Source organism: Salmo trutta, chromosome 36 (assembly GCF_901001165.1).
Source record: "Salmo trutta chromosome 36, fSalTru1.1, whole genome shotgun sequence".
Taxonomy (NCBI): Eukaryota; Metazoa; Chordata; class Actinopteri; order Salmoniformes; family Salmonidae; genus Salmo; species Salmo trutta.
Window position 1 is genome coordinate 40,198,380 of NC_042992.1, and position 22,814 is coordinate 40,221,193.

Genomic DNA, 22,814 nt, shown 5'->3' on the forward strand with positions numbered 1-22,814 from the left:
AAATAAAACACTAATATCTCTTGATTAGATAAGTATTCAACCCCCTTAGTCAATACATGTTAGAATCACCTTTTGCAGTGATTACAGCTGTGAGTCTTTCTGGTTAAGCCGTTAAGAGCTTTGCACACCTGGATTGTACCGCCTATGGAACCGGGGGTGCCTCAGCTGGCTCGTTAGGCTTCCACGCCTTAGGTGGTTCAAGAGGTTTTCTTGCCCCGGTTGGGTTGGCAGGCTCCTATCCCACGTCATGCCTCAGCCAGCTCATCGGGCTCCCACCCCACGTCATGCCTCAACTGGCCCATCAGGCTCCCACACCTCAGCCGGCTCGTCGGGCTCCCACTCCTCAGCGGGATGGTCAGGCTTTCACGCCTCAGCCGGATCGTCAGACTCCCACGCCTCAGCCGGCTCGCCAGGATCCCATGCCTCTGCCGGCATGTCGGGCTTCTATGCCCCCAGCTGGCCTGTCCAGCGCCCACGCCTCAGCCGGCCCGTCAGGCTCGCCCAGGTGGGACGCCGGGTGGCGCCGCTAGGGGGGGTGTCACAGCTGTCTTCAGGAAAGGACCAAAATGCAGCAGAGTTAGTGTTCGTCATCTTGAATTTAATAGAAAGAACACTATAACAAAAAACAAACTGAGAAAACTGACAGCCAACAGTCCTGTCAGGTGCAACCACACTAAACAAGAAACAATTACCCACAACCCCAAAGAAAAACACACACTCCTATATAGGACTCCCAATCAAAGGCAACTCAACACACCTGCCTTCAATTGGGAATCCTAATCACCAACACAACCATTCACACACACAAAAACCCTGCCACATCCTGACCAAAACGAATCCAATTGCTCCCTCTGCTGGTCAGGATGTGACAGGGGGAGTACTGTCACGCCTGCTCCCGCTCTCCCTCTTTGGCTCTCGAGGGCGCCAGGTTGCCTTTCATTACGCACACCAGTCACCATCATTACGCGCATCAGCGCTAATTGGACTCACCTGGACTCCTTCACGTTTTGATTGCCTTCCCTATATCTGTCTGTTTCCTCTGTTTCATCCCTGTGTCAGCATTATTGTCGTTTCCGTTTGCCCTGTCCAGATGCTGTCCGTATTCTGTTCGTATCTGTGGTTATTAAATGTTCACTCCCTGTACCTGCTTCTCGTCTCCAGTGTCGATTCTTACAGGCTTCCTTCTTTTCACTCTGTCATTTATGTTAGTATTGTGGAATAACTACAATGTTGTTGATCCATCCTCACCTATCTCCTATCACAGCCATTAAACTCTGTAACTGTTTTAAAATCACCATTGGCCTCTTGGTGAAATCCTTGAGTGGTTTCCTTCTTCTCCGGCAACTGAGTTACGAAGGGTGCCTGTATATTTGTATTGACTGGATGTACTGATACACCAGCCAAAGTGTAAATAATAATTGCACCATGCTCAAAGGGATTCAATGTCTGTTTTTTTTTTTACCCATTTACCAATAAGTACCCTACTTTGTGAACCAATGGAAAACCTCCTTGGCTTTGTGGTTGAATCTGTGCTTGAAGTTCACTGCTCGACTGAGGGACCTTACAGATAATTGAATGTGTGGGGTACAGAGAAGGGGTAGTAATTTAAAAATCATGTTAAACACAATTATTGCATACAGAGTGAGTCCATGCAACTTTTTATGTGACTTGTTAAGCACATTTCTACTCCTGAACTTATTTAAGCTTACCGTAAGAAAAGGGTTGACAAGGCATTTCAGCTTTTAATTTCTAATTAATTTGTATACATTTCTTAAACATAACTCCACTTTGACATTATGGAGTATTGTGTGTAGATCAGTGACACAAAATGTAAATTTAATCCATTTTAAATTCAGGGTGTAACACAACTAAATGTGGAAAAAGTCAAGGGGTTTGAATACTTTCTGAAGGCACTGTTTGTTCAAAATGTGTGAAATTGTGTGAGTAATAATTAAATCATTTTTTTTCGATTTAATTGTTTTTCCATTGTGAATCTCATTGTGAATTTGTGTAACATATCTTGAAAGGCTATATAATATAATGTAACCCAGGGGCACAACTTTCACTGGGGACGGGGGGCCTATCATGCCAAATAGTGTCCCCCGGCCAAATAGTGTCCCCCTCAACGTCACAATGGGATTCGATGAGTTCTAGCTTCTGTTGCAACATTCTGACCGGATTACGTAATGAACCAAAGCGTCCGTTGCTATGCTGGTTGCTTAGCTCTATTTTACCTCGTAGCGGTCGCGAAGGAAGGAGGATGCAGGCAGTTCTAGTTTTATTTCACCGCAAAATCGCTCGCTCAGTCCGAGCAAAATTATTACCTCAGAATTTCTCTCCAAGGACAGTGTTTTTAACGATGACAACCTGCTGACTACCTGCTGCTTCAGAGGACCGAAAAGACTGGAAAGAGAACACTTTATTTACCATATTGTAATGACCTGACTAAAGGAACAATTGTCCAGACAGATGATTGAGTTTACAAACGGACGGTTTATTAACCCAACTTAACACAGACTACTGTTTGGCTTAGCCCACGCCAAATAAATGAAAGGCACCCTACAAACCAAACGTGACCTTCTCTTGTGAAGCCCAGACGTAAGAGAGAGAACAATGGCTAAACCCGGTTTTAACTTCCAATGCTCTATCCCCCTGCCCAACCCCCCTCCGCGAACCACCAGGCTGCCCGGTATCAGAACATTCCAGGCATTCCCGAGATTGGCAGATAGCAGGTTGATTGGCATGACCCCGCGAACACTGGTAAGTACAACACAACCCACTAATAGCCTAACACATAACCCACAGCTGTCTGTGCGGGTCGCTACAATATATTTGTCTTTATACAAGTACAAATAGGAATAAATAATTTAAGCTGTTTTTAGATTGACGTTACTAACTAACGTTACTGTACTTATATATCTCAGCCTGCCTAGTCAGCTACAGTCACGTTAGCCAGCCTGACAGTTTTATTTAGCTAACAAGCAAGCAAGCTACTGTAACTGTTATTGCAGCTTTCTGTTTGTATGTAACGTTAGCTTGCACTTCAATGGCATCCCTCGAGGATATTTTATTTTATCTTTCTAACCAGGCGAAGTACTATGATCTCGACAAGAGGTGCAGCATTCAGAGAAATTCACAATTCAGGGTAACGTTAAGCAGTTAACTTCAATTAGATAACTGGACGGATTTAGCTATGTACAACCATTTTTCAACAACCATTTTCAATCTAACGTTAGCTAGTTGCTAGCTATACATTTAGTTCAGTGGAGCGGAGGCTGCTGAGGAGAGGATGGCTCGTAATATGGATTAAATGGAATGGTATCAAACGCGTGGTTTCCATGTGGTTGATGCCATACAATTGACTCCATTCCAGCCATTATTATGAGCTGTCCTTCCCTCAGCAGCCTCCACTGATATATTTATATGTCTGTCATATTGAGGTGTCTAGCGATAAGTTAAACCTGATCAATCAAATGGATAGGTGTAAGCAATAATGGTAATTACAAATGCCCTTAACTAGGTGTCTTTGCTAGACAGACACAGGGGAGGATGAAAGTAAGAGAGTGACAGATAGAGCAAAAGACTGCAGTGCAAATGTACTTAGACTTGAGTATTTCAACAAGTCTTCTTCCAATTTGTTAGGCAATCATATCTACCTACTGGGAAAGGATGGCCAGCCACACAGGAGGGTGATTTTTACTAAGGAGGAGGCCATGCTGACCGAGATGCATGCTGGCCATTTCGGAGTGAAGCGCATGATTGCCAAAATCAACCTATGCTTCTTCTGATGTTTCAATTTGTCACTTTTTGCTAAAAGTTCAGTACCCTGTCTAGCCTGCCAGAAGTTTGAGAGGGTGAAGACTGTGGCGCTGGAGTTGAAGCTAATCAAAGTTGTTTCACCATGGCACATGATCTGTAAGTTTCCAAATTCTAATTTTGCCCTGATAAGTAGGTTTTGTAATGGTTGCTTTATTTGACCACAGCAAGTAAAAATTATAGTGTGTGTGTGTGTCCTTACAAATATGAAAATCTGCATATGGTATGACACAGATGTGTAAGAAAAAAGTAATCCAGGAATGGTAACAGCTGGTGTCTGACAGCGACCGATCACGTTACCAAGTGGGTGGAGGCAATACCCATTAAGGTCAGTAAAAGAAGAGTATGTGCTTAACTCTTTCTCTTCTGTAACCAATTTTTGTGTGATACCCATCAAGGATGAGACTAACAAGGCCACCTCCAAGGCGATGGTGGACATCTTCAACACCTGCCCCCCCAGGAGGTATCCCATCTACCAGAACCAGTGAGTTCAGATCAGTCTGATTCGCTGTGCTCTGAGTCGGAGGGGGACCAGCTTGAGGTAGGCTATACCTTCCAAAAGTGATGAAAAGTACATGTCTCCCATTTATAACACTGCACTAATCCATGAAATTTTCTGACAGTATAGTGTAACCTGTGTGTTTGCTTGTTTACATCTTTGTCTCCTACCCTGTTCCCTTTAACTCTGCTCCTGTTCTCCAGGAACTAGGGGTTCTGCCCAACACCCAGACGTGGATCCACCTAATGTCCTCCATTACCAACCACCCTCCAACTTTTCATTACATCATCTACAGCTACTGTTGTTGTCATTATCTGCTAAGAAAGTTTTCTTGCTCTATCATACCGGGCACATAATATGTGAGATACACAGATGAACTAAAAACACTGCACTGCAAACACTCAGAACAAAGAGAGCAGCAGTGCCTGGACTTTGCAGTCTCTCAAATCCCCCTTCTGAGACTGGCTGTCTGTTGAGAACAAGTGACAGGCAGAGCATCGCAACCACCTCCTATATTCCAAACACCAGAATTCAGTATTTTAGTCTATGATTGCCATGTGAGTGCACAAAAAGTCTGTTAAAATAAATGACACAATTGTACCAAAAACTATCAACGTTCGTGTATTAACATCTTAAATATTGCCAGGTTGGTTTTCACAGCTGTTTCACAAGGTGTTCATTATTGTAAGTTATCTTTTGTTTGTATTTATTTGCTCCACATTATTCATTGTTGTATCCTAGGACCTACAATAGATACATATATATTCAACGACAAGGGTGTACTAATGAGCTATGTGAGATAGAAAAACAAAAAATCATAAAAGGACTACTGAAGTTAGATTACAATAGATACATAAGGCAAGGCGACCGGAAACATGACCGAATACAAACAGTGTAGCTATTCCCTCCAAAGCAATCAAACAAGCTAAGCGACGGTATAGAGACAAAGTAGAGTCGCAATTCAATGGCTCAGACACGAGAGGTATGTGGCAGGGTCTACAGTCAATCACGGACTACAAAAAGAAAACCAGCCCCGTCGCGGACCACGATGTCTTGCTCCCAGACAAACTAAACACCTTTGCTCGCTTTGAGGACAATACAGTGCCACCGACACGGCCCGCTACCAAAACCTGCGGGCTCTCCTTCACTGCAGCCAACGTGAGTAAAACATTTAAATGTGTTAACCCTCGCAGGGCTGCCGGCCCAGACGGCATCCCTAGCCGCGTCCTCAGAGCATGCGCAGACCAGCTGGCTGGTGTGTTTACGGACATATTCAATCAATCCTTATCCCAGTCTGCTGTTCCCACATGCTTCAAGAGGGCCACCATTGTTCTTGTTCACAAGAAAGCTAAGGTAACTGAGCTAAATGACTATCGCCCCGTAGCACTCACTTCCGTCATCATGAAGTGCTTTGAGAGACTAGTCAAGGACCATATCCCCTCCACCCTACCTGACACCCTAGACCCACTCCAATTTGCTTACCGCCCCAATAGGTCCACATGTGATGTAATCACACTGCCCTAACCCATCTGGACAAGAAGAATACCTATGTAAAGAATGCTGTTCATCGACTACAGCTCATTAACACCATAGTATTCTAATCATTAGGTCGTCACAGCGTTGATATAGCAACGGACGCTAATCGTTTATCGAATCCCATTGTGACGTAGAGGAAAACACTATTTGGCCAGAGAACATTATTTGGCATGACAGACCCCACATTCTGAAATAGCATTTTTGTCCCTCCCATTTTTATCATTGGTTGTGATAACAAAACTGGGCAACTGTATGCTTTAGGACCATGCCGACGCCTCTGAGCGGTCAGGTAGGCTGTTTGGAGTGTTTATCAGACTGGATACTTTTTTTTTTTGTTATGTCCCCCCCACTTCTAAAACCAAAGTTGCACCGGATGTAACCACATCAGTGCATTTGTTACGATAATAATCCATATAAATGTACAGGGGCCTCATTTATCAATATTGCATAGAAATTATTCTAAAATACTACTTACAAACTTAATTTAGAATGCTCCTATGCATAAAAAAGTGTGATTTATCAAACAATATAAGCACACCTGTAGGAGATAACCATTGATAAATACCAATTGTTCTCAGCCTCGGTACTCGGTGCAAGACCTTGGCTATTTACGTTTCGAAATTCCCCTAATGAACCATATGGTCAAAATCATTCCTTTAAAGCGCGTGGGGAATATACATACAACGTCGCAACCCAAAACTGCTAAGAGAAAAAAAGACTGAAAAAGAAGACCTAGTGTCAGAGATTGAGTACAACCAAAAGCATTTATTTGGCTCAAGCAATAAAAACAACGCTACAAAGAGAGGACATGAGGTAGTTGCTTTAAGACAAATGAGTAGGTAACCGTCACCGATAAACCATCCATCCTCAACAGCTCCCTCCTGTAGGCATGTATTCCAACATTGCTGTTCTGCAGAATGAACAAGTCCTGCGTACCACCTAGCTACCACGATACATCTCATTATTGTAATCTTGTTTTGAATATTCGATGACGGTTGTTGACTTCAACTGCCTGTATTCAATAGACAGAGACGCTATGCTACTAGCCTCATGTCATGAATATGAATAGACAAATCGAGGCAACTTGGATATTAAGTGTTTTTTTCTCCCACCCAGTCTCTCAACTAGCAGTGATTGCCAAGCCCGTAAAATCTAGTGTCACGTGATATGGGTCAAGAGTTCATACAAAGACTTCATTTCATTGGACACTTTGGGTAAGCAACGGTTGAAGCTAACTCGCTAGCTACGTATAAATGTTTACATAGATTTTGCCTTGGATTTTAGTGTGCAATCCCAAATTATACAAATAAATCTGCATGAAAACCTAATGCAACAATATAGCTAATGCTATTTTATCATTTTTGCGGAAAATGTCTGCTTTTGTTCCAGTTTGAATTTCCCCCTCGCTGTTGTCTGCGTTGCCTGGCTAAATATATAACGTTATTTGCTTTCTTATATTTGTAGTTTTTCTGGGTGGTTATCAATGCATTTTTCTGTTCTATAAAACATATATCTAGTGGCAAAGGCTAAGCCCGCCAGCCTTCCTTCCTAGCTAGCATGCTAAATAATCATTCATCAAGTTCCTCAATCATTTGATCCACGGCGCATTTTGTTGTTGCTGGCTACGTTACCTAATTAACGTTAGTTATCGAAACATACACACAGGTTCACATTGGCTTGCTATTAGTTGCAAATTAACATGTGAAAAATAAGACAATGCTGCAAATAGGAATGTATTCCCACATCCGATGATGCCTATATTTTTGTTACAGCCCGAGGTAAACTTGTGTTTGCATTGCTGGGTGGATTCAGACGGCAATGGAGTTGGGTAATGTTATGTTGGACATAGAGCAGGTCGTTCTGGGGGAAGAGGTGATGACCAGTGCCACAGCGTCCACCATCAAGCCACAGACTGTTCCTGCTATCCAACCCTGTAAGCACACATTTGTGTATATGTGTGTGTATGTATATATATATATATATATTTATTTTTTTTAAAATTTAGTTACACATGGGATAAACAAAAGTAGTCAATAACACAATAGAAAAATCTATATACAGTGTGTGCAAATGGAGTAAGGAGGTAAGGCAATAAATAGGCCAACAGTAGCGAAGTAATTACAATTTAACAAATTAACACTGGAGTGATAGATGTGCAGATGATGATGTGCAAGTAGAAGTACTGGTGTTCCAAAAAAGTAAATCAAAACAATATGGGGATGAGGTAGGTAGTTGGATGGGCTGTGTACAGCTGCGGCGATTGGTAAGCTGCTCAGATAGCTGGTGCTTAAAGTTAGTGAGGGAGATATGTCTCCAACTTCAGCGATTTTTGCAATTCGTTCCAGTCATTGGCAGCAGAGAACTGGATGGAAAGGCGGTCAAAGGAAGAATTGGCTTTGAGGGTGACCAGTGAAATATACCTGCTGGAGGGTGTGCTACGGGTGGGTGGTGTTATGGTGACCAGTGAGCTGAGATAAGGCGGCGCTTTACCTAGCAAAGACTTATAGATGACCTGGAGCCAGTGGGTCTGGCGACAAATATGTAGCAAGGGCCAGCCGATGAGAGCATACAGGTCGCAGTGGTGGGTGGTATATGGGGCTTTGGTGACAAAACGGATGGCACTGTGATAGACTGCATCCAGTTTGCTGAGTAGAGTGTTGGAGGCTGTTTTGTAAATTACATTGCCGAAGTCGAGGATCGGTACAATAGTCAGTTTTACGAGGGTATGTTTGGCAGCATGAGTGAAGGAGGCTTTGTTGCGAAATAGGAAGCCGATTCTAGATTCATTTTTGGATTGGAGATGCTTAATATGAGTCTGGAAGGAGAGTTTACAGTCTAGCCAGACACCTAGAATATGTGGACAACTACAAATACCTAAGCTAGAACCGTCCAGAGTAGTGATGCTAGTCGGGTGGGTGCAGGCAGCGATTGGTTGAAGAGCATGCATTTAGTTTTACTAGCATTTAAGAGCAGTTGGAGGCCACGGAAGGAGTGTTGTATGGCATTGAAGCTCGTTTGGAGGTTTGTTAACACTGTGTCCAAAAAAGGGCCAGATGTATACAGAAAGGTGTCATCTGCGTAGAAGTGAATCAAGGAATCACCCACAGCAAGAGCGACATCATTGATATATACAGAGAAAAGAGTTGTCCCGAGAATTGAACCCTCTGGTACCCCCATAGAGACTACCAGAGGTCCGGACAACAGGCCCTCCGATTTGACACAATGAACTCTATCTGAGAAGTAGTTGGTGAACCAGGCGAGGCAGTCATTTGAGAAACCAAGGCGGTTGAGTCTGCCGATAAGAATGCAGTGATTGGCAGAGTCGAAAGCCTTGGCCAGGTCGATGACGACGGCTGCACAGTAGTCTTTTATCAATGGCGGTTATGATATTGTTTAGTACCTTGAGCGTGGCTGAGGTGCACCCGTGACCAGCTCGGAAACCGGATTGCACAGCGGAGAAGGTACTGTGGGATTCGAAATGGTCAGTGATCTGTTTGTTAACTTGGCTTTTGAAGACTTTAGAAAGGCAGTGCAGGCTGGATATAGGTCTGTAACAGTTTGGGTCTAGAGTGTCACCCCCTTTGAAGAGGGGGATGACCCCGGCAGCTTTCCAATCTTTAGGAATCTCGGACGATATGAGAGGTTGAACAGACTAGTAATAGTGGTTGCAACAATGGCGGCGAATAATTTTAGAAAGAGAGGGTCCAGATTGTCTTGCCCAGCTGATTTGTAGGGGTCCAGGTTTTGCAGCTCTTTCAGAACATTTGCTATCTGGATTTGGGTGAGGGAGAAGCTGGGGAGGCTTGGGCAAGTCGCTGCGGGGGGTGCGGAGCTGTTGGCTGGGGTTGGGCTAGCCAGGAGGAAAGCCATAGATAAATGCTTATTGAAATTCTCGATTATCGTGGACTTATCGGTGGTGACATTGTTTCCTAGCGTCAGTGCAGTGGGCAGCTGGGAGGAGGTGCTCTTATTCTCCATGGACTTTACAGTGTCCCAGAACTTTTTGGAGTAAGAGCTACAGGATGCAAATTTTTGTTTGAAAAAGCTAGCCTTTGCTTTCTTAACCTCTCTGGCGCATGTGGGACGAACTCGTCCCACCTACGTAACAGCCACTGAAATCCAGTGGCGCGATTTTTGAATCGTTAGAAATACTATTACTTCAATTTCTCAAACATATGACTATTTTACAGCTATTTAAAGACAAGAATCTCGTTAATCTAACCCCTCTGTCCGATTTCAAAAAGGCTTTACAACGAAAGCAAAACATTAGATTATGTCAGCAGAGTGCCCAGCCAGAAATAATCAGACACCCATTTTTCAAGCTAGCATATCATGTCACATAAACCCAAACCACAGCTAAATGCAGCACTAACCTTTTATGATCTTCATCAGATGACACACCTAGGACATTGTGTTATACAATACATGCATGTCTGTTCAATCAAGTTCATATTTATATCAAAAAACAGCTTTTTACATTAGCATGTGACGTTCAGAAAAAGCATAACCCCCGCAAACTTCCGAGGAATTTACTAACAGTTTGCTAAATTACTCACGATAAACGTTCACAAAAAGCATAACAATTATTTTAAGAATTATAGATACATTACTCCTCTATGCACTCGATATGTCCGATTTTAAAATAGCTTTTCGGATGAAGCACATTTTGCAATAATCTAAGTACATAGCCCGGCATCACAGGGCTAGCTATTTAGACACCCACCCAGGTCAGCCTCCACCAAAATCACATTTCCTATAAGAAAAATGTTCTTACCTTGCTTGTTCTTCGTCAGAATACACTGTCAGGACTTCTACTTCAATAACAAATGTTGGTTTGGTCCCAAATAATCCATCGTTATATCCAAACAGTGACGTTTTGTTCGTGAGTTCTAGACACTATCAGAATGCAACATCACGGTCTTGCGCATAGCGCATTGGCGTGACAAAAAATTTCTAAATATTCCATTACCGTACTTCGAAGCATGTCAACCGCTGTTTAAAACCAATTTTTATGCCATTTATCTCGTAGAAAAGTGATAATATTCCGACCGGGAATATGCATTGAGCCTAAACAGCCGAATAAAATTTCTCCTCAGGAGCGAATCGTGCACGCGCCTCATTCAAAGGTCCTCTGAGCCGCCACTTACCAAAGGCGATAATGTGTTTCAGCCTGAGGCTGCCTCGTCAACCTTCAGGTATTTCCCGGGTTCTGAGAGCCTATCGGAGCCCTGGGAATTGTCACATTACAGCTAAGATCCTTACTTTTCAATAAACAGATGCAAGACGCACGACTCCTTGTCAGACAGGGTACTTCCTGCTTGAAACCTTGTCAGGTTTTTGCCTGCCATAGGAGTTCTGTTATACTCACAGACACCATTCAAACAGTTTTAGAAAATTCAGAGTGTTTTCTATCCAAACCTGAACAATAATATGCATATTCTAGCTTCTGAGTTGGTGTAGGAGGCAGTTAAAAATGGGCACATATTTTTTGAACCAAGGGCTATATCTGTTCTTAGTTCTACATTTTTTGAAAGGGGCATGCTTATTTAAGATGGTGAGGAAATTACTTTTAAAGAACAACCAGGCTTCCTCTACTGACGGGATGAGGTCAATATCCTTCCAGGATACCCGGGCCAGGTCGATTTAAAGGCCGGCTGACAGAAGTGTTTTAGGGAGCGTTTGATAGTGATTTCAGATAGTTGTTACTGCACTTGAAAATCAAACACATTATCTCCTCTCCTTTTATTGCAGATCAGCATGATAGCCTACAGTGTTTTCAATGCTTCATTACATTTTGTAATGCCAAGGCCAAGGAGAGGCACATGAGGAAGAGCCATCGTGAGGAATACAAACAGTCACTCCAACAGGTACGGAATGGATAAAAGAAATGCAAGATGCATTGCAGGAGTAGGGTGAAATTGCCCCTAGATGCTGATCTTGGGTCATTTTTAAGATGTCCTTTAGTAATGGTTAAGTTTAGAATTCAATCAAATGTATTTATAAAGCCCTTCTTACATCAACCTTTGTCACAAAGTGCTGTACAGAAACCCAGCCTAAAACTCCAGACAGCAAGCAATGCAGGTGTAGAAGCATGGTGGCTAGGAAAAACTCCCTAGAAAGGCCAGAACCTAGGAAGAAACCTAGAGAGGAACCAGGCTATGAGGGATGGCCAGTCCTCTTCTGGCTGTGCCGGGTGGCGATTATAACAGAACATGGCCAAGATGTTCAAGTGTTGATAGATGACCAGCAGGGTCAAATAATAATTGGGGTGGGCAGGGGAGCTGATTGTAAATCTGTATGGTATACCTATGGGAAACTTCACCCTGGAGCTGCAAAGCACACAGCTTAGCAGCAGGATGCTGTAGCCCTATATGCACAGCATATATAATGATGTACAGTACCTCTAACACTTAATTATTTGCTGTTTTGTGTTATTTTGCAGACCGATACTCTGTTCACCTGTTATGTGTGCGATCGTACCTTCTCCTCCTCTGAGGAGCTGACACAGCACCAGACCTCACACAGCCTGGAAGACAAGCCCTTCCGCTGCTCCCACTGCCAGGGAAGCTTCCGGACCTTCTCTGAGGTGAGACAATGGTCTTTCAATGAAAGTTGTAAAGTCTTTTCTCTCTAATGACTTTTAGTTGTGTGAAAGGACCCCAGTAATCCCGGTTAACCCAGAACTAAAATCGTTCCAAATTTGGTCAGATGCTCGATTAGGTTTTGGGGATAAACGTGTAAGAGTTGAGATTTCTGGTTTGTGACGTCTCCACCCTCGCAAAAGGAAACTCTTAGCCAAAGCCCTCCCTTCTGATATTTTCACCTGTGTTTATCATACGTCAAAGCAAAGTCATTTAACCCTTTACACCGGTACTCGGGTTGAAAATGGCAGCTTTGGGCACTGATAAGCTATAAATGACGTCAGAGCTCAGGCTCTGCGCTTCACAGTGCTGTATGGCTTTTGACTGACAGCCGTTCTGAATTTCAGCACCGCACGCGGCAAGAAGTTGCCCCCGTCCTTTCTGCTAATTGGGTAACTTTTGCAGATTTAAAAAAAATGTATATATATTTTTTTGTTGTTGAGGGAATTCTGTAAATATGAAGACTCAATGTATTTTGAAAGATGAGACATTGAAGATTAAAATAAATACCACTTTGATGTCATACAAGCAAGCCAAGCACCTTTGAGTCCAAATGTGCATATCACATTTCCATATCACAAAACTCATGTCATATACAGTGTCAATGTTTATAATCACTGTTTTATGTACAGTTACAAGATGACATGGTGTCAACCTGGGTTGTTCTGAACAGAATGAGCCTATGTTTGTCTATTGTGAAGAAAATTCACTGCAGAACACGCATCTGAAGGCACTCATGACTCCTTTTTATGCACACCAAAATTCTGATCTGTTTCACTGAATTGCCTTGTGAAAACCTAACACTGACATCATATTTTATAACTTAGCTAGTCATAGGGCGGCGGGTAGCCTAGTGGTTAGAACGTTGGGCCAATAACCGAAAGGTTGCTGGATTGAATCCTCGAGCTGACGAGGTAAAAATATTTTGTTCTGCCCCTGAACAAGGCAGTTAACCCACTGTTCCCCAGTAGCCCGTCATTGTAAATAAGAATTTGTTCTTAACTGACTTGCCTAGTTAAATAAAGGTTACATAAAAAAAATACATGTTGGAAATTAAACAAGCTTTCAAACGATGCTCACCTGACCCAGATTACGATTTAAAATGGGCCGTTTTTGGGTTGTGTAAACAACAGTAATTGTGTGATGGTGGGGATGCAGGGCTGTTCCAAACAACTACAAGTGTGCTCAGTTCAATAAAGCACCTTATATTTGAAGACTCTTCTTTAGCCTTGTGCACACTGCAGGCCATAATGCTCAAATAAGTTTTGTTTTTCAAATTCCGTTTTGGAATACTGACTAGTTCCTCAGCTCAAAAAAGCACCTTATATTTGAAGACTCTTCTTTAGCCTTGTTCACACACAATGCTCCAATAAGTTTTGTTTTTCAAATTCCGTTTTGGAATACTGACTGTCCAAACAGCAAGTTACAAGTGACCAAATCAGACGTATGTGTTCAGGCATCAGTCATTTGCTGTCATGGCTACGCTTGTTGTCATAGTAACAACAGGTGTATGTACAGTGGTGTAGGCTGATTGGTGGTGGTGCTCGTGCTTCCTATCACCCAGAAGTTATGTAGCAACAATGCCTGCCATGGAACTTTTCCCGGTTGCTTTGAATGTTCAAAATTATAGTGTAAGAACACTTTTTAAAGCCTCAAATGATAAGATGATACAACTTTCAAAAGGAGTCATTTTTGGCTAGTCACAGCAGTCAGCTATAGCTAGGTAGCTGTTTAGCTTTCTAGCACATTCACTCATTTGGTTTATAAACGATTAACAAGCTAGTTAGCTACAACCTCCATGTTCTTGTCAAACGCAACAGAGTAGCTAGCAAGCAACAAAAAATGTCAAATGAGTCCAGAAACCACTTGACGGCAAATAAATCAGATTTGACCGTTCAGTCACAAGTCGCATGGCCAGGTATTGGATTTGTATCTGACTTCAAACCACCTATGAAGGGAGTTTCAAATGTGGCCTTTGGCTGTTCAGACTGCAGGAAAAATAACAGATTTGAATTGGATATGCAAAAAAATTGGATTTGAGTCTCTTCAAACTGCTTGAAATGACTTAGGAACTGTACACATTTAGGTGTCTGGCCACTTGGAGACTGCAGTTATTCCTCTCAGCCAAACCATTGTAAAAAAAATGTTTTATTTTGCCCCTACCCCACATTTTTCAGGAATATTCTTATGTTACTAAATGCATCCAGAGTATTTTCAGATTTTGTTATTAATAAATGCAGTGAAAAGTACAGTAAATGTAAAATGCACATACAATCAAGTGTAATGTTTGGATTCAGTCTTGAACTGTTATCAGCTTTGGTCTAATAATTTCCCCATATAACTTTTTATATTTCTTCTGTAAGAAACATTTGAATTTAGCCCTGTCCATATAGGCCAATTCCCATGATTGTCAAGAGTTAAGCACCGCCTTTGCCCAATCCTGATGCGTCCAAATAACCAGTGACGTAAACACAAGACCCAGAATGTATTAATGCTTCTCATTATCTCACGCATCCCATAGAATGCAGACATATCTACAGTACCAGTTATGTTTACATAGTCTGTCCATGAGATATTAGGACCCCAGTAATATTAGCTGTGGTCATGGCATCAGCTAATGGGAATCCCAATAAAGATAGAGAACCGGGGGCTAGGCAGGTGCTCAGTAGTGCATCTGCCTTCTGTTGTCCATAAGTGCCTTGGTCCCCATGTTTGTTTCCTCAAGATGCCCTAAGCCTCTTATAATTTTGTTTCTGTCTCTCATAGTTGACAGTCCACCGGCGACAGCTGTGCAAGGAGCGGCAGTGTGTGTGCAAAGAATGTGGCATGGTATTCCAGGGCCCAAACCAGTTACGCACCCACCGCCTCACCCAGCACCCCCAGCCACTGGAAGAGGAGGATGATGACACCAAGACTCACCGTTGTGGCAAGTGTGGCCGCGGGTTTGAGGCGGAGGTGGATCTTGTACTGCATCAGGAGAACTTTGCGGGTGATCAGCATTGCGATGCAAAGGTCCCGGCCAAAAAACGTGGCCGAGCTCCCAAGAAAGTGTCTGAGGCTGAGGCAGCAAACGGAGAGAAGAGCGGGGGAGAGGAGTCTGTGGCAAAAAGAGGGAAAGGACCGGGGCGACCCCCTAAGGAGGAGCTTCAAATTCCCTGTCCTGAAGCTGAGTGTGACCTCACCTTCTCCTCTGTTGCCCTTCTCCGGGCCCACAAGAAGGAGAAGCACGGGCGGCCGCCTCAACCTCGCAAGGCTCACCCCTGCTCTGAGTGTGAAGAGAGCTATGCCCGGCTGGAGCAGCTCAAAGCCCACATGGCCAGGGCTCACCGCTCTGGCCGACACAACTGCCCCACCTGCGGCAAGAGCTTTAGCCGGGAGAGCAACCTAAAGGCACACCAGAAGACACACACTGAGGGAGAAGAGGCAACAGACAAAGAAAAGAGATAATCTCGGGAAAGGGAATATCATCATGAAAAATGTATGTAATGGTTTAGGGTTTTGAAAATATAATTTTGGGTAAAACAGGCCTTGATGTGGGTGGGTTTTTTATGTTCAAGATGGGGGTTTGGAATATGTGACATACCATACACAAAAGCACTCAGTTGGATCATTAGATTGTTCCTGGTTGGTCCCACCGTGGTTATTTAAAGTGCTTTTAGAAAAACAACAACATGTACTGTGTATAAAACCCTTTATACAGATGTGTACATAATTGTGAATTACAACTGCCCCCCAGAGTGGGAATCTATTTGTTTCTATATTGCCAACACCTTTAAAAAATTATAATTTTGTATTCATATTACGGATGTAGAGCTAGTCTAACGATTTGCCTCAAATGTGAGAAGTTTTTGTAACTTATAGTATTGATTTTAGTAGGTAATCAATGGGTTTTATGGTGTACCATTCCACTCATAATTTAGTTTGTTCCTGTCAAGGCATCTTCTGATCATGTAAATTGATATTGGTCTGGAGAATCCATTGTTCCGTGAAGGATGTCATTGTTGTATTCAGGTGATCTTGTACTTTTTTTCATCCACAATGAAATAGTAATGGCATTAAACTAAGGAGTGATTTAAATTGCAGTCTGTAATCATTGTGAATTTAAGGTTATGGGAAATGTCACCCTGAAATGAATGGAAACAATAAGTACTGAATAAGATTGTATGGTGCTTATCTTTTCCATTCATTTGGGGTTGTTGTGGCAGAAGGAGCTAGTGAGGATAGATGGGGAGGAAATCCAAAGGCTTGTGGCAGAAAAAGGAAACGATGAGGAAGAAAGACAAAGGGATAGAGAATAACAGCCTCAAAGGCAAAAGCTTGTAGTGGAGAAGGGGAGTAAGGATGAGAACAACACCTTGAATGAGCTAAAGCGTGAGCTGGAGATTAACCTGGTTAATTGGAGAGGAGATGGAGGGATGGGTCAAGGCCAGCCTGGAGATGTAGAGGAGCAGCAAAGAAATAGGAGAAATAGGGATGGTGCTGCTGAAGGAGATCGATGCTTTGGAGAAGTCACCATCCAAAAATACTCCCTGAATATTGGCAGGTGGTGAGTCAAATGAAAATGAGCATCATGGAGAAGGAGTGCAGAGAGAGATGGAAAGATTTATTATTATTTTTTTTTTAAATAAACAAAACAATTGGGGGGGGGGATTTTATATCATTGCTGTGCTCACCACTTATGGTTGTCATTTCAAATAAGAATCTGTGTGGATACCTGCACAATTTTATACTGAACAAAAATAGAAACGCAACATGCACCAATTTCAAAGATTTTACTGAGGTAAGTCTCAAAGTTAAACATTTACTGTAAGTGGACTGAATAATAACATTTTTAGATATTATTTTACTATAATTTATGTTTATTTGATTTCATTTGAATTATTTTGTATTAATTGAAATATAAAACACGAATAAAACAATCTGTCTATGTATGTACTCATTCACATTCACAAACACTCGAAAGGACGCTCTGAATGATGAAATACAACAAACTAGTTTTCCCATGATGCAATGGTATTTCCTTCCTATCTCGCGCCTTTCCATCTCGTTTTACCACAAAGCAACAGCGTACCACCGTCGTCGTCGTTGTTGTAGTAGTAGCGGCAGCAAGTGAATAATGGCGGCATCGGGAGGGGGATTAACATATCCTGCTAATGTGACTGGCTTTAACACTCCGCTCGTGGCCCGGTCTCGTTTCCCGGGCCGGCCATGGACATCTCGTAGTCGGCTACGGTCTGAGAAACGTCCGCAGCGGGGACGATTGGACTCCGAAGGTGGAGAGGTAATCACTGGAGGCCCGAGGCCAATCAACATTGGACTAACGTTGTGCGAGGACCCGTCACTGCTACGCTTACTCGGGATTGCTGAGAAACATAGGCACCAGAGTGACGCGGGTTTCTACTCAAGCGGGAGTGAGGTGAGTTTCCAAGCCATGCACTGTGTACCAGCCCCACACCACAGACCCAATTAAAACGTGCATGTTCCACAGCCCTTTTTGTAATATTGGTGATATTGAGAATCAAGTGTTCGCGATAACGTTCATACCTGGGCTAGTAAACGTTAGTTAGCTATGTAGCTTTATATCTAAATTATACAATTGTTGGAACTTCAACGCTTGCTAACGTTAGCTACCAATCCACTACTCAGTGGCAAGTTGACAAACTAGTAGGTAACATAGTGACAACATATCCAAGGTTGACAATCTCCTAGACTGACTAACTTTACCTTTACCGTGATCTTTGACAATCGTTTACTTTAGGCGGTGACATTAGCTGTAGCCAACGTCACCCTGGCTGGATACAAGCTTGTTGTCTGCTCGCCTGGAAACCCGACGTTGAATTATGTCTGGCAGAAATGAGAGTTTGAATCAATAAAGTTTCTTCCCATGACCTCTACAAGCCAGAATGTTGAATGCAATTACATTTCAGGGTACTAGTTTTGGCCCTTTTGGTAGGATTGTGAGACTATCCACAGGAAAGTGTAATTAAATGAAATTGTTAAAGCGCTGGTAGTGTGTTCAGATTTACAGTGCATTCGTAAAGTAGTCAGACCCCTTGACCTTTCCGCATTTTGTTACGTTATAGCCTTATTCTAAAATGGATTAAATTGTTTTGGTTTTTGTTACCGTCAATCTACACAATACCCCATATTGACAAAGCATAAAGCATTCATAAGAGTGGTGAGAAAGACACACAGCTGCATGTGAGCACTCACATTTTTCAACATGTTTTTTACAAAAGGATAGATTTGGAGATAAACTTAATTAACCTGGCGAGATTACTGCTACCAAGGTTTCCTTTTTCCAAGCATTACAGAGGGTGCTCTAGTAAACAAACAGCAGAGTCCTGAGGACACCATCCAACCTGGAACTGAGTGAGTAGGGTTTGGTCTGATGCTATTTTGAAAGCCAAGAATAAAAAATAAAGTACATTACAATTATATATTTTACTTTATGGGGACTGAATGCTGAGTTAAGGCTGCCAGGCTTGCTAGGACAGACAAGATGCAACGTCAATTAGCACAGAGGTGTGAAGTGAAAGGTGGCAGGAGTCTTTCAAGCCCCCTCTTGCTGTACGGACTATCCACTGGCATTTACTACAAGAAATCTGCCTTCAGAAATAAGAGCTTCTCCCAACTGGGTGTGACACTTGTTCCTGTTGCCTGCTGCACTGCTGCTTGGATTCCACCTGGTGATCTGTTCACTGTCTGCCCAGGCCTGTCTCCCCCTGTCTGGTACAGGTACCTCCACCACACTCCCTCACCCGAGCTTTCGCTCGCCTCCAGCACACACACACTTTTGGGGCGAGTGACTCTGAACTTACAATGGCTAGCCCCAAGTTGTGTTATAAAAAATAAAAAAATATTGTTCATTTTGACTCCTGCATGCTTTGACTACGAATATTATTTACCCAACCGTGAGACAGGCTGTTTGTTCCCTCACTCGGGACTCTGACTCTATTGGTTACAGTCTTTTGGCCTCCCATCCTATTCTAACCACCTCTTGCCGGCTTTGCATTTATGTTACCTGATGAAATTGCTGTACAATATGATCTTGTTGCCATCTGATGCACTGATCTGATATGTCATAAATCAGCACTGCAGAGCTCTTCCTTTCCTATGCCGTGCCTTGATTGTGTTACTGTTGATGATATCTGGAAATGTGCATGTTCACCCTGGCCCATCTACTGTTGCTAGCCCCAAATCAGAGCACAAGTCAGAAATCTGCTTCACTGATTTCTGCTCTCATAAACGCCTGAGTTTTCTGCATTTTAACACCAAGGTTATTACCTAAAATGGATCAGTTGAAAGTGTGGTTTCACAGCTTCAATCCAGATGTGTTGGTCATTACTGAGACGTGGTTAAGGAAGAGTGTTTTGAATACTGATGTTAACCTTTCTGATTATAACCTTTTTCGGCAAGACCGATCTTCCAAAGGTGGGGGAGTGGCAGTGGCAATCTTTTACCAAGGATCACCTTCAGTGCTCGGTTGTTTCCACCAAGTCTGTCCCCAAACAATTTGATTTGCTGGTTTTAAGCATTTTACTTTCAAATTGCTCTTTGTTGACTTGCTGGGTGCTATTGTCCTCCATCAGGACGGGCCTGTACCCTACCTGCCCTAAGTTCTTTCCTGGCCCCTTACACGAAGTCTGAATTTGTCCTGCTAGGTGACCTAAACTGGGACATGCTTAAACCACCTGACAAAGTCCTAAAGCAATGGTACTCCCTAAATCTTTCTCAGATTATTACTAATCCCACAAGGTATGACTCCAGACACCCAGAAAAGGCTGCTCTCCTCGATGTTATCCTCACAAATAATCCTGATCGGTATGAGTCTGGTGTTTTCTGTAATGACCTTAGCGATCACTGTTTTACAGCATGTGTTTGTAATGGCTGCTCAGTGAAACAACCTGTCCTGATTTGTCATAGATGCTTGCTGAACATTAATGAGCAAGCCTTCCTTCATGAACTGGACTCTGTAAAATGGTATAGAATCAGCTTGATCCCCTCTGTCGAAGACGCTTGGACCTTCTTTTTTTAAATATTTTCAGTGGTATTGTTAACAAACACACCCCCATAAAGAAAATTTGAATTAAAAACCGGTTCAGCCCTTGGTTCGACCGTGATCTTGCAGAGTTGCTCCACTTCAAGAATTGCATTGGCAAAAGGCTCGGCACACGCATACTCAGGCTGACTAGCTATCGTTCAGGCAAATGAGAAATAAGTGCGCTCAGGCTTTCCAGAAGGCCAAAGTTAGTTACTTTAAGGAGCCGTTCTCCCTCTGGGTCTAACCCCAACAAGTTTTGCGAAACGGTTAAAGACCTGGAGAATAAACCCTCCTCACAGCTGCCCATGTTCCTTAATGTTGATGATGTGGTTGTTACTGACAAGAAGCACATGGCTGAGCTCTTTAATCACCACTTCATTAACCTCTCTAGGGTATGTGGGACGAAATCGTCCCACCTACTCAACAGCCAGTGGAATCCCGTGGCGCGATATTCAAATACCTTAGAATTGCTATTACTTCAATTTCTCAAACACATGACTATTTTACACCATTTTAAAGAAAAGACTCTCGTTAATCTAACCACACTGTCCGATTTCAAAAAGTCTTTACAACGAAAGCAAAACATTAGATTATGTCAGCAGAGTACCCAGCCAGAAATAATCACACACCCATTTTTCAAGCTAGCATATAATGTCACAAAAAACAAAACCACAGCTAAATGCAGCACTAACCTTTGATCTTCATCAGATGACACTCCTAGGACATTGAACAAAACATGCATGTATTGTATAACAATCAAGTTCATATTTATATCAAAAACCAGCTTTTTACATTAGCATGTGACGTTCAGAACTAACATACCCACCGCAAACTTCCGGTGAATTTACTAAATTACTCATGATAAACGTTGACAAAATACATAACAATTATTTTAAGAATTATAGATACAGAACTCCTTTATGCAATCACGGTGTCAGATTTTAAAATAGCTTTTCGGCGAAAGCACATTTTGCAATATTCTGAGTACATATCACGGCTAGCTATTTTGACACCCACCAAGTTTGGGACAAATTAAACTCAGAATTACTATTAGAAAAATTGGATTACCTTTGCTGTTCTTCGTCAGAATGCACTCCCAGGACTTCTACTTCAACAACAAATGTTGTTTTGGTTCCAAATAATCCATAGTTATATTCAAATAGCTCTTTTGTTCGTGTGTTCAGGTCACTATCCGAAGGGTGACGCGCGAGCACATTTCGTGACAAAAAATGTCAAAATATTCCATTACCGTACTTAGAAGCATGTTAAACGCTGTTTAAAATAAAATTTTATGCTATTTTTCTCGTAAAATAGCGATAATATTCCAACCGGGCGACATTGTATTCATTCAAAGGCTGATTTTTTTTTTTTTTTTTTTTGAATTCTCATGAACGCGCATCTCCAGTGTCACTGTCCCCAGGCTGACCACTCACAAATCTTTCTGCTGTTCTTCGCCCAGAGACAGCAGACACCCCATTCCACTTTCTGGCGTCTTCTGAGAGCCAATGGAAGCCTTAGAAAATGTCACATTACAGCAGAGATGCTGTATTTTTGATAGAGATGCAACAGAAGGACAATAAATTGTCAGACAGGGCACTTCCTGTATGGAATCTTCTCAGGTTTTGGCCTGCCATATGTGTTCTGTTATACTCACAGACACCATTCAAACAGTTTTAGAAACTTCAGAGTGTTTTCTATCCAAATCTACTAATTATATGCATATTCTCGTTTCTGGGTAAGAGTAGTAACCAGTTTAAATCCGGTACGTTTTCTTTCCGGCCGTGCAAATACTGCCCCCTAGCCCCAACAGGTTAAAGTGACTTGGCATATATGATAAACAGAGAGTAACAGCAGCATAAAAATAGGTGTTGGGGGGGGGCACTGCAAATAGTCCACGTAGCCATTTGATTTCCTGTTCAGGAGTCTTATGGCTTGGGGTAAAAACTGTTGAGAAGCCTTTTTGTCCTAGGCTTGGCAGTCCGGTACTGCTTGCCATGCAGTAGTAGAGAGAACAGTCTGTTGCTGGGGTCTTTGTGAATTTTTAGGGCCTTCCTCTGATACCACCTGGTGTAGAGGTCCTGGATGGCAGGCAGCTTAGCCCTAGTGATGTACTGGGTCAAACGCACTACCCTCTGTAGTGCCTTGCGGTCAGCGGCCAAGTAATTGCCATACCAGGCAGTGATGCAACCAGTCAGGATGCTCTCGATGTTGCATCTGTAGAACCTTTTGAAGATCTCAGGACCCATGCCAAATGTTTTTAGTTTCCTAAGGGGGAATA

The 22,814-nt window shown here is 42.6% G+C and overlaps 2 protein-coding genes and 1 long non-coding RNA gene across 6 annotated transcripts in view; all 3 read left to right on the forward strand.

The window, feature by feature from the left end:
• The first annotated feature begins 2,709 nt into the window (after positions 1–2,709).
• LOC115176094 (uncharacterized) lies at positions 2,710–4,660 on the forward strand. The gene is made up of 5 exons (XR_003872161.1): positions 2,710–2,760; positions 3,089–3,145; positions 3,643–3,915; positions 4,215–4,357; positions 4,519–4,660. It is a non-coding gene; the product is annotated as an uncharacterized LOC115176094 (long non-coding RNA).
• A 1,843-nt stretch (positions 4,661–6,503) lies between these two features.
• On the forward strand, positions 6,504–16,569 carry LOC115176089 (zinc finger protein 717). Its single transcript, XM_029735897.1, has 6 exons — positions 6,504–6,664; positions 6,968–7,065; positions 7,624–7,784; positions 11,603–11,718; positions 12,294–12,437; positions 15,259–16,569. Exons 3-6 carry the CDS (start codon positions 7,670–7,672, stop codon positions 15,937–15,939), a joined length of 1,056 nt encoding a protein of 351 aa, XP_029591757.1. The 5' UTR covers positions 6,504–6,664; positions 6,968–7,065; positions 7,624–7,669; the 3' UTR covers positions 15,940–16,569.
• Positions 16,570–17,511: 942 nt separating this feature from the next.
• LOC115176084 (histone-lysine N-methyltransferase 2B) overlaps positions 17,512–22,814 on the forward strand; it is a 75,888-nt gene continuing 70,585 nt past the window's right edge. The window contains exon 1 of one of the 4 annotated variants that reach the window (XM_029735875.1): positions 17,512–17,908. In XM_029735875.1, the coding sequence (XP_029591735.1) occupies positions 17,609–17,908 (300 nt within the window). In that variant the 5' untranslated portion in view covers positions 17,512–17,608. The remainder of the gene's footprint in view (positions 17,909–22,814) is intronic. The other 3 variants (XM_029735873.1, XM_029735871.1, XM_029735874.1) reach the window with 3 other exon arrangements.

Coding starts and splice junctions, on each gene's coding strand:
- LOC115176089 (XM_029735897.1), top strand. CDS start 7,670: ATGGAGTTGGGTAATGTTATGTTGGACATAGAGCAGGTCGTTCTGGGG. Junction 7,785..11,602: donor TGTTCCTGCTATCCAACCCT/GTAAGCACACAT, acceptor CTTTTATTGCAG/ATCAGCATGATAGCCTACAG. Junction 11,719..12,293: donor ACAAACAGTCACTCCAACAG/GTACGGAATGGA, acceptor GTTATTTTGCAG/ACCGATACTCTGTTCACCTG.